General features: G+C 40.3%; 3 protein-coding genes across 4 annotated transcripts in view; 1 reads left to right on the plus strand and 2 right to left on the minus strand.

Moving 5' to 3' along the window:
- Positions 1 to 221, plus strand: part of LOC138011357 (dnaJ homolog subfamily C member 2-like) — an 18988-nt gene extending 18767 nt beyond the window's left edge. The window contains exons 18-19 of one of the 2 annotated variants that reach the window (XM_068858325.1): positions 27 to 131; positions 182 to 221. In XM_068858325.1, coding sequence (XP_068714426.1) covers positions 27 to 86 — 60 coding nt within the window. In that variant the 3' untranslated portion in view covers positions 87 to 131; positions 182 to 221. Of the gene's footprint in view, positions 1 to 26 lie in introns of both variants that reach the window. The other variant, XM_068858324.1, reaches the window with a different exon arrangement.
- Positions 1 to 16879, minus strand: part of LOC138011364 (solute carrier family 41 member 1-like) — a 330107-nt gene that overhangs the window by 195954 nt on the left and 117274 nt on the right. The gene's annotated exons all lie outside the window — the stretch shown is intronic.
- LOC138011359 (uncharacterized) lies at positions 280 to 8871 on the minus strand. The gene is made up of 4 exons (XM_068858327.1): positions 8689 to 8871; positions 4224 to 4331; positions 2510 to 2631; positions 280 to 461 (listed from the first exon to the last, which is right to left on the minus strand). The coding sequence occupies exons 1-4, from the start codon at positions 8759 to 8761 to the stop codon at positions 420 to 422; spliced, it is 345 nt and encodes a 114-aa protein (XP_068714428.1). The 5' UTR covers positions 8762 to 8871; the 3' UTR covers positions 280 to 419.

Consider the following 16879-nt stretch of genomic DNA (forward strand, 5'->3'; position numbering starts at 1 on the left):
ACTCCATGTTCTTATTCTTTATGCAGGATCTTGTTGAAATGGTTAAGGCGAAAAAAGCAGCACAAAACAAAGGGCAAGTGGCTTAACTGGCTGTCAAAAGTACGTGATGAAAGACAGAGCCCTGGGATTTGGTCATTAACAATGGAAATCTCAGATCTTGCTGCCCCGAACTTGTCATTGCGTTCGTTCTTTGTAAATAAAATAGAGTTTTTTACCCTGTCTATTTTGTAGTCTAGACGTGTGATGAACATGTTATATTTAAGAAAGCATATCAAAGTCGATACTTAATTTTATTTATTTTAAACGCGCCTTAATTTATGAAACAATTACATCGAATGTGTGGTATCAATGAAGAAGAGCCTGTGTAATGTCATCTTGCATGAAATCTTCCTGGCGCGTGCAATTCGACTTAGTTTAGTTCATGTCTGTGCTGTATTAGGCAGTTGCGTTTGGTCTTCTTCCTGTTTAAAAGAAAACAGAAGTATTATTACATGACAATAATGTGGTTTCTCTGTACATGCGTGCAAAATGCTGCAGGCCTCGCTCTTAAAGTATGTCATTGCTCCATTACCCTTTTAAGGAGCTAGACGACGAAAGTTTTGGCCATGCGCTGAGTTATCTGCAAGTAAATTTATTCAATCTGAGAGGTGCGCGCGCGAAACGTTTCACACACAAGATCAACATTGCTGTTTTCTAAAAACATTGCTTATTGATCATTTCGGACATCACAGAAAAGGCAGGGATATCAACCTAAATTGAAACTCTTTGCAATGTGAAACAAATTGTCTCGAGCGGATTCACAGATATCTTCACAACTGGAAAATTTAAGGTGGCTGTGAATCCGCTCCAGAAAATGTTTTAAAATTTGCAGCTAGTTCGTTTTTGAGATACAAGAAAATATAAGTAGCTTTTCGATGGCTTTGCTGTTGCTATGGTAACAAATTACGCAGCAATAATGGGGGTGTTTCATGATATAGTACGATGACATTGTCGTTACGTGAATCGTGTTGTAGAGCCAATCCTTCTAGTAAGACTTTCTTGAAATTGTTGAAATTGGTTTGTGCGTGCTTTTTCGTGCGCTGACCATAGTAGGGAGCTTTAGCAACGATTACGGCGACGCTTATTTCCCTTTCGTAAACGGTCGTTGCCATTTCTCAGAACGGTCGTTGCCATTTGAAACGGTCGATGCCATTTTTCAGCTCTGAATTACACTCAGTAGGTCTAAGAACTCAAAAGGTTGCGGTTACTGGGAGTTGTGTCTCGCTGGTCATATGAGTTAGGGTTCTGTTTGGGGTGAGGGCTAAGAACCCGAGTTCGAGTTTTGAAATTTTCGGACTCTCTTTTTCCTCCAGTTTTTCTTTTATAAATTTGTTTTTTTCCTTTTTTTGTCTTAATTTTTGTTAATATTTTTTCTTAGTTTGTTTCTTTTAATTTTCTTTGAAGTGAAGTATGTAGTCGACCGTTATAAATGGCATCGACCGTTTCAAATGGCAACGACCGTTCTGAGAAATGGCAACGACCGTTTCAAATGGCAACGACCGTTTACGAAAGGGAAATTTGCTTCGGCAACGAGAACGTCACAAATTTGCATATTTAATACGCAAAAACAATAGCTTTGCTCTCTCTGCACTTGGGTTTTTCCCTTTTGTCCATTTCTTCGCCGTCGTCAGCAAACTGACAGCAACGTGAAATAGCCAAATTTGAGGTTTTGTGAAGAACTTCAGTACTTGTGGATAAATTGTCATTTTCTCCCTTAAATCAAGCGCCGTTCCAACCAGTGTCATTTTTGAGGAACTACCACACCCTTGTCATTAAAAAGGTTAAATACAATAATGTGAATTTATAGTTTGGGATGACGTTCTCGTTGCCCTCGCAGTTGTTGCTTTTACATTTCTTTCCCGTCGCTTTACGTTTTATTAGGGAGCTTTAGCAACCACAACGGCGACGGCAACGAGGACGTTACAAATTTGCATATTCAGTAGACAAAGTAAGTAGCTTTGCACGCCCTGCACGTGCGTTTTTCTTTTTTGTCAATTTCTTTGCCGTCGTCAGCAAAACTACAACTTGAAATAACCAAGTTTGAGGTGTTATGGAGAACGTCAGCACTTGGACATAAATTTTCATTTTTCTCCCCTAAATTAACCGCCACTCGTCACGGTTTCATTTCTGAAGGATTGCCACACCTTTGTCATATTAAAAAGTTCGGAATAGTCGCGAAATGATCGCAATAACGGGAATTTATGTTTTTACATGACGTTCTCGTTGCCGTTGCCGTCGTCATTGCTAAAGCTCCCTAAAAACTTTTAAGGTTCGAGGACAACGCGAGCATTTAACAACCGCTCAGTTCCTATTTTGAGTAAAAAACCCATCGCATCAATCCAGTTTGGAAATAGTTCGCCCTTTTCATATTTTTATATGACGTTCTCGCAGGTGTCTTCATCATTCTTTTTTAGGCTTCGCATTTTCGACTTTAAAACATGTTTGACTCTTGAAAAGCAGGCTAGGTTACCTGGCTGCAGGCGAGGGTGTCGCAGGTCTTACTGCAGGCATGCGCAGTTTCGACTTCACCACACTTGCCTTTTTCCTTTTCGTCTACACACGTTATTGAGTTCTCCGCATCGTAGCATTCATCTAAGAAACATACGGTTAATTAGATATTATCTTAACTGAAGCGCTTTTTTCACAGGTTTTGCAATCTCAGACCAATCCCGTGTGGCCAACACATCAAGCATGCGCACAACCATTTCACCCGGTTAATTGCCAGCCATGGAGTTGTTAGGTATCAAACAAGGCCGAAACAGCTGTCCATGGCTGCCAATTAACCGGGTGAAATGGTTGTGCGCATGCTTGATGTGCTTGCCACACCGCGTCAGTGTTATGGTACCTTGTGTTTAATATTTGATCACCAATATTCCGCCTGGTGTTGGCGCGCAGACTATGAGAAGAGAGAAGTCTCGAACGGGTTGGAGAAACACAAGGAAACATGACCAATGTGAACTTAAGACTTAAGAACAAAAACAAATATAAAGGAAAGTAAAACTTTTTTAGGGATCGTGCATGAAAGGGGTGGAACAAGTTCCTTCTTAATACCTGGAAAACGGGAACGAACACAACAGAGTTTTGAAGAGAACAAGGCAGAACCACCCTCTGGGAGGTCATATAGAACATATGTAATAATATTTTCACTGCTAATCTTCTTTCATTAGTGTTTTCGTTAATTCGTTTTTGTTTCATTGCCTTGCTTGTTTGTTTCTTTTTTTGTTTATTTATACATTAATATGTTTAAAAATGTCTGTTTGTGGGTTCAGCATGAAGTCTTGGAGAATGGTGAACTATTCCACACTTGATTAAGAAAATAACACAAACAGCGGTGATAAACATTGTATTCCAACGCATTTTTATAAAACTTGACGTTTCGTATGCTAGTCAACACACATTTTCAAAAGTGACCGTTACAATTTAAAACTATATATATATCGTAAACAATAGGGGTCTGGAACCTAGACTGAGAAAAATGATCTGCAGCAGTACGTGTCTAGACATAATGAAAAGTAATGAAAAGTAATAGCTAGCTTATTCTCTTAATCAAGCTACGATGGCCTAAGAACAAGAGTTTATACGATACTATTCTACACTTACGGGTGATACTTCATGTACGGTATAGTTAAACAAGGGTAATTTCCAAGAGATTCTTCCTATGACTCAAACAGGCCCCTCAGGACAGTCAAAAATGTGTCTTTTTAAAGTTGCTCGTTTCCGCGAAATTAGTCGCCAGGAAAGACTGCTGAAAATTAGGAATAAAATATGATGGAGTCACGCTTGGCGTAGCCTCTCCTGATTGGTTGATTTGGCGTCACTTTGTTTCATTTCAGGCGCAAAGTGTATTTATAATTGATAACTAGAGGTGTACCTTTACAAAATTCACCTTTGAGCTAACAGATAGCATGCTTCTAACCCATCTTAGACTCATGGATATCAGAGTTTCTTCCATGTCATGTCATTCAAGTTTTAAAAGAAACGAAATTTCAGATTTTGACGGATCCGTTCAAATCTCCATTGAAAAACAAACTTAGGTTGGCGGGGGTGAAAGCGATAGCCGACATTGTAAACTATTCGATTTCTTTTGCCTTTAAAACGATACTCACAACGATACCCAAAACGATACTCGAACGATACTTATCGATAAGTCATCGAGAACTTGTCGTATACAGATATGGACATACCACATCGACCACAAGTCTTTCGACATTTTGAACTCCATGGATGATCATCACATTGGCCTTCATCCCGAGCTTCCCTGCATAAAATCTGGTCCTGCATATCCTGACATTCTACAGTAAAAGAAGCAAAATGTTAAAGAGCTGAAACTAAACAGGCACAATGAAGAATCCATATTGCTGGTTTTCACTAACGTGATCAACAGCCATGTTTTTCAACGAAAACAAAAGGAAGCGTTTGCATAATAATAGAGTTAAATTCCCGGAGGATTTGGTCGGGCACCCACATGGCCGCCTTTTCTTTGTTTAGGGGCACCAACATGGCGGTCGTGACGTCATGTGAAAACCGAGAATAGAGATGGCCATCGCGTAATTAAAGCTTTCAGTAGTTTCCTCTTTTTTGAAACATCGGTGATAATAGCACTTGCTAATATCATACCGGTAACCTCTGAGCTAACCAATCACAATGCGCTAAAAGTAATATTTGATTGTGACAAGAGAAAATGAGGGGACAGAGAGGGAGGCTCAGGGCGTTGGCCGGGATATGTTATGTCCACGAGAGTTATTTTTAGACGAGCGGAAGTCTTTGTTCTAGCGGAAGTCTGTCTTCCGAGACGTCCGCATGCAGTATTGCCTCGCTCTCAGGCTCTTAGTGAAAAGAGAAAATGACGGCGCACGTGAAAGGCTGATGAATATTTATTTTCTTTCAAACATCGGACCGAGGTTGGCCTGCATGCGGACGTCTCGGAAGACTTTCGAAAAAGATAGCGAAAGAAGAACACGCGTTGCTCATATAACGATGGCAATATGTACAGTAAATTCTCTACTTTTCGCCCAAAATTTGACAAGTGTCCCGCAATCTTTTGACCCGGATTGAAGTTGCTGAAGTTGTGAGTACGCTGTTTTAAACTGCTTATCTTTTTTTATGTCGATGATTTTATCGCCTGATTGTACGATTGTGTAAGGTGCATGTCTTAGGACAAGAGACGGATTCTCTGAAAGTTCTAAAAAAAAAGGAAGAAGAAAACTGAGTGAGATATCGATATAAATAGACCTTTTCACGGTTTCTGACGCCATATTGGTTGGGGGGCAAACACGACTTAAATTACAGTAAATGTATGGGAATTTTGCCGACTTCGAACCATTATAATCTTTTAAGGTCTAACTATTGTGGTTAGCGAGAATATATCTCAAAAAGCGTTTTCATTGAGATTATTATCGTGTAATACGACGATCAGAATCAAGCTATAGCGACCGTAAACGAAATTTGTAAATTTCCTATAAACCCTTATAAACAAAATTATGCAAATTCCCGCGAAATTTGAAGCAAAATGAGCAGATTTCTGATATCCAGTTTTCAGATGTTTTGCCTTGTGCAATGATCTAACTTTCCGTTGAGTGAATGATATTAATAAAATGACTAAAAATGTTTTAAAATTTTTGAAATCTGCCGCTTTTTAGTGGAGTTATAGAGGTTTGAATTCGGCCAAAATCCTATACATTCACTGCAACTTAAGCCGCGTTTGCTCCTCAACCAAGATGGCGTCAGTATCTATTGACCGGAGCTGGCAAGAGATTCGCTTAAGGAGGCTCGAAATAGTTTCTCCTTTTTTCAAACAAATCAACATATTCTGTCCTTAGATAAAGTTAGGGTAATCACATCAAGATGAAATTTGGCAAGGGTATTAAGTACCCATCGTAGCTTTCTCACATTATATTTTTCTCCAAAATAACGTTACCATGGCAGCGATATTAGGCATTTCTTTGAGCCTTAAAATCAGCATATATTGTCTTTTTTGAAGAAACGGGATAGGGAAATCTTCCCATTCAGCGTTACCAGATAATGTTAGAAATAATCTCTAAAATATTTAAAATTCAACAAAATCTGTAGGCCAGTTTTTCGGAAAAATCAATTTTGTCGAAATGTGTCTCTAACTTTTTTTTTCACCTACAGAACTTTTTTAAATTTGAAAGACAGACGTTTATTAATCTAAGCTAACATGAAAAAAATGAAACAAATTCACCGTCCGGAAGCAGGGATATAAACGAGTAAAGTTGCAAAATCAGGAAAAATGAGGGGGTTACAAGATCAGCATTTACGCATGCGTCACCCACCCATTCGAGTCCACGCGCGGGTAGAGCTACATGCCAACACAAACGTTTATATTCCATAAATATAGGAATTAGGAGAAAGGTGGGCGAAATCAGCGGTATTTGTACAACAGAAAACCCTTTTGAGCCTCCTTAAGGAGGCTCGAAAGGGTTTTCAGCTGAGCGCGCGCGCGTAACACGCAAAGCTCACGAGTCAAAGTGGGTCACCAGAAGGAAACAAATACGGCTAGTTTCGCTCACCTTTCTTCTAATTCCAATACATATGGAAAATAAATAGACATGTCCTATTCACGAAAACAGCGAAAATTATACACAAACGGTTTCATGGTCACTTAAATCCGTTTGTGTTGGCCTGTAGCTTCACTCGCGTGTGCACTCGAATGAGCTCGGTGACGCATGCATAAATGCCGATCTTGTAACCCCCTCATTTTTCCTGATTTTGCAACTTTACTCGCTTATATCTCTGCTTCCGGAGGGTGAATTTTTTTCATTTTTTGCCTGTTAGTCTTTCAAATTTAAAAATAATTCTGACCTACAGATTTTGTTGAATTTTAAATATTTTAGAGATTATCTCTAATATTATCTGGTAACGCTGAATGGGAAGATTTCACCGTCCCGTTGTTTTTCAAAATATATATATAAGTTGATTTTAAGGCTCAAGGAAATGCTTTATATCGTTGCCATGGTAACGTTTTTTTGGAGGAAAATGTGACGTGAGAAATCTATGATGGGTACTTAATACACTGGCCATGCCCTGCCCAAATTTTGTCTTGATATGATTACCCTAACTGTATCTAAAAATATGTTGGTTTGTTTGTTTGAAAAAAGGAGAAACTATTTCGAGCCTCCTTAAAAGACGATTTTCATAACAGCAGCAATCATCACAGAGATATACGGATTCGGTGTTCTTCATAGTTGCTTCTTGTCTTTCACTCTTGATTAATCTTTTTTCCAATTGTCACGCGGACTCGTAATTCATAGAGATTTTTCGAAATACACTTGCTATCTTCAGGCGTCCGACGGAGATACATGCGCACAAGATTCGCAAGGGGGAATAAATCACTCGTATATCAAAGAGGATCTGACAAAAGCAATAGTTCAACTGCTGCCTTTTAGTTTCATGGACTGGGTGAAATAGATCCCGAAGATTGGAGATAACTCGTGGAATCCAAATATTATTAACTTTAGTGACTTGGTAGCTAGTTTCCGGAATTCGAAACTGACGTTGACGTTATGAGTCAGCCCTTTAGACTGCTTATTACGCGATAAGTTGTATTAAATTATTTTAATTAAGGACTTTTTACGAGTAGTAATTGCTGAGTTTGTTTTCTGTGAAATGTATTCGTTTGCGACCTTAATTAAAACTTATCGCGTAAAAGCTATTGACAGCATTTTTTAAGACCGGAAGAAGACACCCAAATTATTGTTTAAAAGGAAAGCTTGGTGAAGAATATTCATTGTATGGCCAAAACATTAATTTTGATTGTTTCACGTTGTAGAGAACGACAAGTGAAAGTAAAGTCGATGTACCGATCGGTTTCTGGCATCGCTTTGCCGTCCAGTTTTTTTTTTTCGTGTTTAAACGCGTTGTGTCACCTTAAAGGAGATATGATGTTTTGACAGCCGCAAGGGTGAATACTATAATTGCTAAGTACACACTAGGATTTGTCTGAAAAAAAATTATCATTTCTAGCTGCGTGATCATCTTCAAAACGGTTTCAAATTCTCTCTTTGCATAGCTCCAAGCAGTCAGATTACACAAAAAATTTTAAAAGCTCGAACACAAATACTTCTTTTGCCAAGAGAGTACGGATTGCAACAGAATCCTACATTCACAATTCACGTCCAAGCTTACATTTTCAGGCTTTTTGCAAATACTTATGTTACCTTATTATATACTGGGATGGTTAACATCTGGGATAGTTACCTCGTACCAAAGAAATATAAAACAAAAGCACTCCAGTTCTGTTCGACGGTTGTGAAATTTAGTCCTTTCCTTTCCTCTTGCAAGTTGTTTTTCGCTTCCTTATAAACTTGAAACCACCATAGCCAATTGTAGAATAACATCAGTTTACGAAGCTTGGAAAGTTATTATACATTTCAAATTGGTCATCCCTTAGTGCCGATACTCATAACTCGAACTTGAATTTTTAACTTATATACACGTAGTCCCGGTTATCGACCTTTCATACACCTTCCTTTTTCTCTGTTGCTAAGATTGAATGGAAACAGAAATATGGATGGTATTTGCCGAAAATCAGTTCTCTAAACTTAAACATTAACTTGCCCGCCTATGGTTAAAATCTCAGGGATGGTTCACCTTGTTGTACCAATGAAATTTAACTTAAAAAACCCTCACCAATGTCGCTCTGAACTCCAATCACCGTCTGCATTAGAAGAAAGCTTGCGATTAATACAAGTAAACTTTCCATTTGATCGCTCAAATTTACAAGGCGTTTTTTGTTGTGCAATGTGAAGAGAACCTTTCTCGCTCGAGCTAACTAAAGTGAATAATTTTCCTACCCAATGAGCACAGTTTAATTTAACTTCATATCTTATAACTCTTCTAATAGCCTTTTGACTTTGTATGTATTTCATTTATCACAGGAGAAAACCTGTCAAATATGTCATTTGAATAGACATTTGCCAAAAGATGTTGTTTAAAAGCAAACAGATACGATATTGGTGAAGATTATTACTGCGGTAACAAGAGAGGTTAAAAGATATCAATTAAACATTATTTTAAAAAAAACCAGCCTCTCAATTTACGAAAATCACAGTTTTAGCAAGCTAGCAATGTTAAGGAGGCTCGAAAGGGTTTTCGTTGCTTTAGTGTTTGTGAAACAATGAAAGATACCAAAGAGCGATATATATATAGTGTAGGCAAACTATAAATATCTTCGCAACTCTATTGGCCTTTCCGAAATTCATCAGGGAACTGGGGCGAGTTTCAATTTTCAACTAATCGATAAACTGACACTATCACATGAAAGATCATGTTGAGATTGGTCATTTGGCCAGGTATGGTGCTTTTAGGGTGAACAGAGACCAAGTTATGGACCTTGAAACATGATTCAAAATCCATACAAACGTCTATAATTTTGACAAAGCGTCCCTCAAAACCATATAAACTCTAACTTTTTTTCATCAGTTTAGTGACAACTGTAAAATCCCGTCATGTACCTACAATTTAAAAGAAGCTGCGGTGAAAATCGCTATGTTCGCCCATTTTAAAGAGTATCACGGAAATCATAAAAAAAATTAGAGTTTATATGGTTTTGAGGGACGCTTTGTCAAAATTTAAATTAGAGACGTTTGTATGGATTTTGAACCATGTTTCAAGGTCCATAACTTAGTCTCTGTTCTAAAAGCACCATAATTGGCCAAATGACCAATCTCAACATGATCTTTTATGTGATAAGGTCAGTTTATCGATTGAAACTCGCCCCAGTTCCCTGCTAAATTTCGGAAAGGCCAATTGTTGGGTAATACTTTAAGGGCACTTATGACGTCATATAGGCTACCATGGCAACACACCAGGTTCACAAAAAGGCCCTCTAATTTCCAGCTTTTGAAAATTATCTGAAAAACTAAGTCGGTGGACTACCGTTTTTGTTTCTTTGCTCGAAATCTCCCTGGATTCTTTAACTTTTAGAGAGTATGACAAAACGTTATCTAGTTGAATTTAAGATACAAATAAAATTAAGTTGCACCGTCACATCATTGTAAGAAAAAAAAGACAGCAAATTTCTTCGTACGCTAATGACGGATCAGTCTCGAGGACTTCGCGAGAGCCGCGCACAATCACGATGGCGTTTTCACTTCCGGCGTTTTAACAGCCAATCAGATCACGAGTTTGGTCGGGCAAAATTTCACGGACCGTGCGGGATTTTAAGACAATTTTCGCCAGGCCCAATTTTAGCGAGCGACGACATAAGAGAACATATGGGCGAAGCTAAAAATGGGCCTGATCGCAGATTAGCGAGGCTGTGCAGCTTCTTTACAAATTATGTTATTTTTCTTGACATGTCAATTAGGTATTGAATGGAAAAATCATGAAAATAAACATTGAAAGAAAAAAGCAGATGAAAGCATATAAGATATTTATGCCATAAACAGTCTGCAGCACTTAGCTTCGTCATACAAGAAGTTCTCTTTAAAACACCTGCGGTTTTGGGTCAATGTGGGCTCAAGTATGGGCATCACGTGACAGCCGTCAACAGATAGTGTTCGAGGAGCGAAGGAGTCAGGTAAAATCTGGTACGTTTACCATTTTATATACCATTTTTCGGGCCATCTTCGTCTACAGAAGCCCACAACCTGGCATCATTAAGCTGAAAAGTGGGTCAAGGCAAGCCTTTGAAAGAAAACAGAGGTGAGAGGTGGTTTCATGCAGACTGGGACGCCAAAAATGCTCTGTTGTAAACATGGCGGTTCACGAGTGAAGTTGTCTCTCTGGCCTTTCTGTGGACGAAGTCCAGCACCTACCGATACAACTTGGGCAAGTTTTGAAAGCTAAAAACCTCAATCAGTGCTCTATTTTGCTGGTAGGACTGGGTGACCCGACACTTATAAAAAATCAATGAAATGAGAATCGGGGGGCTTCCCTTGTCATGGAATGGCAGAATTACCCAGAATTCTTTTTGGCCATGAAGGAGGCAACTTGAGAAGCACGAGACTGGCCCTCATCAAATGGCTAAACCGCGGCCGGAGCGAAAAGTAGTGAGAACAAGATCTCTAGCCAGATACTAAGGAGTAACCCTGGTGTGTGCTGTTAACGTAGACTTTTGATTTCTGAAGAAGTTTTTACTCTAGAAAACTCGCAACAATGTAGTGCTTTTTTTCGCTGTTATCCTTGTAGCAAAAAAACTGGCCTTTCGTAATTTCTGGTCAAGCAGAGGGTAGAATGTAAATAAGAGAATATTGAGATTTATATTTGCAAATTACCTGTCCTCTTACCACTTAATAAGCCAAACTCTACATCTCTATGCAATAAGCGCATTGAAAGTCTTCGTATGCATGATCTTCGCGGAAATTACATTTTGTCCCTCAATAAACCTAAAACAAGCAGTTATGGTCTTAGTTCTTTTTCTAACGTATCAGCTAAGCTGCGAAATGCGCTACCTGATTTTATCCGTACCACTGAGTTAACTGGTTTTAAAAGAGAATCGAGGGTCGCATTTTGTACAGCGGCTTTTCTTGTTAATTAATACAGTTATCTTTAAATATCGTGTGTTTAGTTATGTACCTGTATATGCTATGTATTTTAGCTGTAAATGTAATGTCTCGAAGATATTAGTTCTTGTAGTTATTCTGAAACATGCATGCATGTTTGTGTGTTACCTTTAGCAGGGCGCATGCGCACACTTTGTAATCTGCGACTTCAGTGCTTACCATATGAAAGAGAAATGACTTTTGCCTTGAATATATAAGCCATCGAATTCTTACGTTAAACTGACAAGGGCGGTTTGGAGCTGTGAGTAGGCGTGGGATTTGTCACATATGGTTTAGGGGCCGACATATCTCTCCCTCAATGCCGTACCGGGAGGCAAGGTCGGTAGCAGAAAGCAGCGAAGGGCCAACTGCGTCCAAAAGCGATCGCACGGGCCGAAATCCCGGGATGACTCGTTTGGTACGACGCTCCAGCGCCGGTGTCTGGAGGTACTGCGTTTTTCTCTCTTGTTCAAACATTCCGTCCGCGCATGCGCAAATGTTCTGGCTTTCCGATACGTAGCCTACCAAAAACAATTAAGATGCTGGCTGGTTTTTACAAGGAATTGACATTTCAGTTGAACAGATTCTACAGGCGTAAACTCGTAAGGTAAGAAGCGCGCGTGTCTGGTCTTCTTGAGACCGTCGGAGGTGAGAGGTGGTTTCATGCAGACTGGGACGCCAAAAATGCTCTGTTGTAAACATGGCGGTTCACGAGTGAAGTTGTCTCTCTGGCCTTTCTGTGGACGAAGTCCAGCACCTACCGATACAACTTGGGCAAGTTTTGAAAGCTAAAAACCTCAATCAGTGCTCTATTTTGCTGGTAGGACTGGGTGACCCGACACTTATAAAAAATCAATGAAATGAGAATCGGGGGGCTTCCCTTGTCATGGAATGGCAGAATTACCCAGAATTCTTTTTGGCCATGAAGGAGGCAACTTGAGAAGCACGAGACTGGCCCTCATCAAATGGCTAAACCGCGGCCGGAGCGAAAAGTAGTGAGAACAAGATCTCTAGCCAGATACTAAGGAGTAACCCTGGTGTGTGCTGTTAACGTAGACTTTTGATTTCTGAAGAAGTTTTTACTCTAGAAAACTCGCAACAATGTAGTGCTTTTTTTCGCTGTTATCCTTGTAGCAAAAAAACTGGCCTTTCGTAATTTCTGGTCAAGCAGAGGGTAGAATGTAAATAAGAGAATATTGAGATTTATATTTGCAAATTACCTGTCCTCTTACCACTTAATAAGCCAAACTCTACATCTCTATGCAATAAGCGCATTGAAAGTCTTCGTATGCATGATCTTCGCGGAAATTACATTTTGTCCCTCAATAAACCTAAAACAAGCAGTTATGGTCTTAGTTCTTTTTCTAACGTATCAGCTAAGCTGCGAAATGCGCTACCTGATTTTATCCGTACCACTGAGTTAACTGGTTTTAAAAGAGAATCGAGGGTCGCATTTTGTACAGCGGCTTTTCTTGTTAATTAATACAGTTATCTTTAAATATCGTGTGTTTAGTTATGTACCTGTATATGCTATGTATTTTAGCTGTAAATGTAATGTCTCGAAGATATTAGTTCTTGTAGTTATTCTGAAACATGCATGCATGTTTGTGTGTTACCTTTAGCAGGGCGCATGCGCACACTTTGTAATCTGCGACTTCAGTGCTTACCATATGAAAGAGAAATGACTTTTGCCTTGAATATATAAGCCATCGAATTCTTACGTTAAACTGACAAGGGCGGTTTGGAGCTGTGAGTAGGCGTGGGATTTGTCACATATGGTTTAGGGGCCGACATATCTCTCCCTCAATGCCGTACCGGGAGGCAAGGTCGGTAGCAGAAAGCAGCGAAGGGCCAACTGCGTCCAAAAGCGATCGCACGGGCCGAAATCCCGGGATGACTCGTTTGGTACGACGCTCCAGCGCCGGTGTCTGGAGGTACTGCGTTTTTCTCTCTTGTTCAAACATTCCGTCCGCGCATGCGCAAATGTTCTGGCTTTCCGATACGTAGCCTACCAAAAACAATTAAGATGCTGGCTGGTTTTTACAAGGAATTGACATTTCAGTTGAACAGATTCTACAGGCGTAAACTCGTAAGGTAAGAAGCGCGCGTGTCTGGTCTTCTTGAGACCGTCGGAGGTGAGAGGTGGTTTCATGCAGACTGGGACGCCAAAAATGCTCTGTTGTAAACATGGCGGTTCACGAGTGAAGTTGTCTCTCTGGCCTTTCTGTGGACGAAGTCCAGCACCTACCGATACAACTTGGGCAAGTTTTGAAAGCTAAAAACCTCAATCAGTGCTCTATTTTGCTGGTAGGACTGGGTGACCCGACACTTATAAAAAATCAATGAAATGAGAATCGGGGGGCTTCCCTTGTCATGGAATGGCAGAATTACCCAGAATTCTTTTTGGCCATGAAGGAGGCAACTTGAGAAGCACGAGACTGGCCCTCATCAAATGGCTAAACCGCGGCCGGAGCGAAAAGTAGTGAGAACAAGATCTCTAGCCAGATACTAAGGAGTAACCCTGGTGTGTGCTGTTAACGTAGACTTTTGATTTCTGAAGAAGTTTTTACTCTAGAAAACTCGCAACAATGTAGTGCTTTTTTTCGCTGTTATCCTTGTAGCAAAAAAACTGGCCTTTCGTAATTTCTGGTCAAGCAGAGGGTAGAATGTAAATAAGAGAATATTGAGATTTATATTTGCAAATTACCTGTCCTCTTACCACTTAATAAGCCAAACTCTACATCTCTATGCAATAAGCGCATTGAAAGTCTTCGTATGCATGATCTTCGCGGAAATTACATTTTGTCCCTCAATAAACCTAAAACAAGCAGTTATGGTCTTAGTTCTTTTTCTAACGTATCAGCTAAGCTGCGAAATGCGCTACCTGATTTTATCCGTACCACTGAGTTAACTGGTTTTAAAAGAGAATCGAGGGTCGCATTTTGTACAGCGGCTTTTCTTGTTAATTAATACAGTTATCTTTAAATATCGTGTGTTTAGTTATGTACCTGTATATGCTATGTATTTTAGCTGTAAATGTAATGTCTCGAAGATATTAGTTCTTGTAGTTATTCTGAAACATGCATGCATGTTTGTGTGTTACCTTTAGCAGGGCGCATGCGCACACTTTGTAATCTGCGACTTCAGTGCTTACCATATGAAAGAGAAATGACTTTTGCCTTGAATATATAAGCCATCGAATTCTTACGTTAAACTGACAAGGGCGGTTTGGAGCTGTGAGTAGGCGTGGGATTTGTCACATATGGTTTAGGGGCCGACATATCTCTCCCTCAATGCCGTACCGGGAGGCAAGGTCGGTAGCAGAAAGCAGCGAAGGGCCAACTGCGTCCAAAAGCGATCGCACGGGCCGAAATCCCGGGATGACTCGTTTGGTACGACGCTCCAGCGCCGGTGTCTGGAGGTACTGCGTTTTTCTCTCTTGTTCAAACATTCCGTCCGCGCATGCGCAAATGTTCTGGCTTTCCGATACGTAGCCTACCAAAAACAATTAAGATGCTGGCTGGTTTTTACAAGGAATTGACATTTCAGTTGAACAGATTCTACAGGCGTAAACTCGTAAGGTAAGAAGCGCGCGTGTCTGGTCTTCTTGAGACCGTCGGAGGTGAGAGGTGGTTTCATGCAGACTGGGACGCCAAAAATGCTCTGTTGTAAACATGGCGGTTCACGAGTGAAGTTGTCTCTCTGGCCTTTCTGTGGACGAAGTCCAGCACCTACCGATACAACTTGGGCAAGTTTTGAAAGCTAAAAACCTCAATCAGTGCTCTATTTTGCTGGTAGGACTGGGTGACCCGACACTTATAAAAAATCAATGAAATGAGAATCGGGGGGCTTCCCTTGTCATGGAATGGCAGAATTACCCAGAATTCTTTTTGGCCATGAAGGAGGCAACTTGAGAAGCACGAGACTGGCCCTCATCAAATGGCTAAACCGCGGCCGGAGCGAAAAGTAGTGAGAACAAGATCTCTAGCCAGATACTAAGGAGTAACCCTGGTGTGTGCTGTTAACGTAGACTTTTGATTTCTGAAGAAGTTTTTACTCTAGAAAACTCGCAACAATGTAGTGCTTTTTTTCGCTGTTATCCTTGTAGCAAAAAAACTGGCCTTTCGTAATTTCTGGTCAAGCAGAGGGTAGAATGTAAATAAGAGAATATTGAGATTTATATTTGCAAATTACCTGTCCTCTTACCACTTAATAAGCCAAACTCTACATCTCTATGCAATAAGCGCATTGAAAGTCTTCGTATGCATGATCTTCGCGGAAATTACATTTTGTCCCTCAATAAACCTAAAACAAGCAGTTATGGTCTTAGTTCTTTTTCTAACGTATCAGCTAAGCTGCGAAATGCGCTACCTGATTTTATCCGTACCACTGAGTTAACTGGTTTTAAAAGAGAATCGAGGGTCGCATTTTGTACAGCGGCTTTTCTTGTTAATTAATACAGTTATCTTTAAATATCGTGTGTTTAGTTATGTACCTGTATATGCTATGTATTTTAGCTGTAAATGTAATGTCTCGAAGATATTAGTTCTTGTAGTTATTCTGAAACATGCATGCATGTTTGTGTGTTACCTTTAGCAGGGCGCATGCGCACACTTTGTAATCTGCGACTTCAGTGCTTACCATATGAAAGAGAAATGACTTTTGCCTTGAATATATAAGCCATCGAATTCTTACGTTAAACTGACAAGGGCGGTTTGGAGCTGTGAGTAGGCGTGGGATTTGTCACATATGGTTTAGGGGCCGACATATCTCTCCCTCAATGCCGTACCGGGAGGCAAGGTCGGTAGCAGAAAGCAGCGAAGGGCCAACTGCGTCCAAAAGCGATCGCACGGGCCGAAATCCCGGGATGACTCGTTTGGTACGACGCTCCAGCGCCGGTGTCTGGAGGTACTGCGTTTTTCTCTCTTGTTCAAACATTCCGTCCGCGCATGCGCAAATGTTCTGGCTTTCCGATACGTAGCCTACCAAAAACAATTAAGATGCTGGCTGGTTTTTACAAGGAATTGACATTTCAGTTGAACAGATTCTACAGGCGTAAACTCGTAAGGTAAGAAGCGCGCGTGTCTGGTCTTCTTGAGACCGTCGGAGGTGAGAGGTGGTTTCATGCAGACTGGGACGCCAAAAATGCTCTGTTGTAAACATGGCGGTTCACGAGTGAAGTTGTCTCTCTGGCCTTTCTGTGGACGAAGTCCAGCACCTACCGATACAACTTGGGCAAGTTTTGAAAGCTAAAAACCTCAATCAGTGCTCTATTTTGCTGGTAGGACTGGGTGACCCGACACTTATAAAAAATCAATGAAATGAGAATCGGGGGG

This window comes from Montipora foliosa, chromosome 7 (genome assembly GCF_036669935.1).
Source record: "Montipora foliosa isolate CH-2021 chromosome 7, ASM3666993v2, whole genome shotgun sequence".
Classification (NCBI taxonomy): domain Eukaryota; kingdom Metazoa; phylum Cnidaria; class Anthozoa; order Scleractinia; family Acroporidae; genus Montipora; species Montipora foliosa.

Excerpts from the sequence above, each read along its gene's own strand:
- LOC138011359 (XM_068858327.1), bottom strand. The coding sequence starts at position 8,761 with ATGGAAAGTTTACTTGTATTAATCGCAAGCTTTCTTCTAATGCAGACG. Across the intron at positions 4,332-8,688 it reads TGGAGTTCAGAGCGACATTG|AATGTCAGGATATGCAGGAC; the intron begins GTGAGGGTTTTT and ends CTTTTACTGTAG. Across the intron at positions 2,632-4,223 it reads AAAGACTTGTGGTCGATGTG|ATGAATGCTACGATGCGGAG; the intron begins GTATGTCCATAT and ends TATGTTTCTTAG.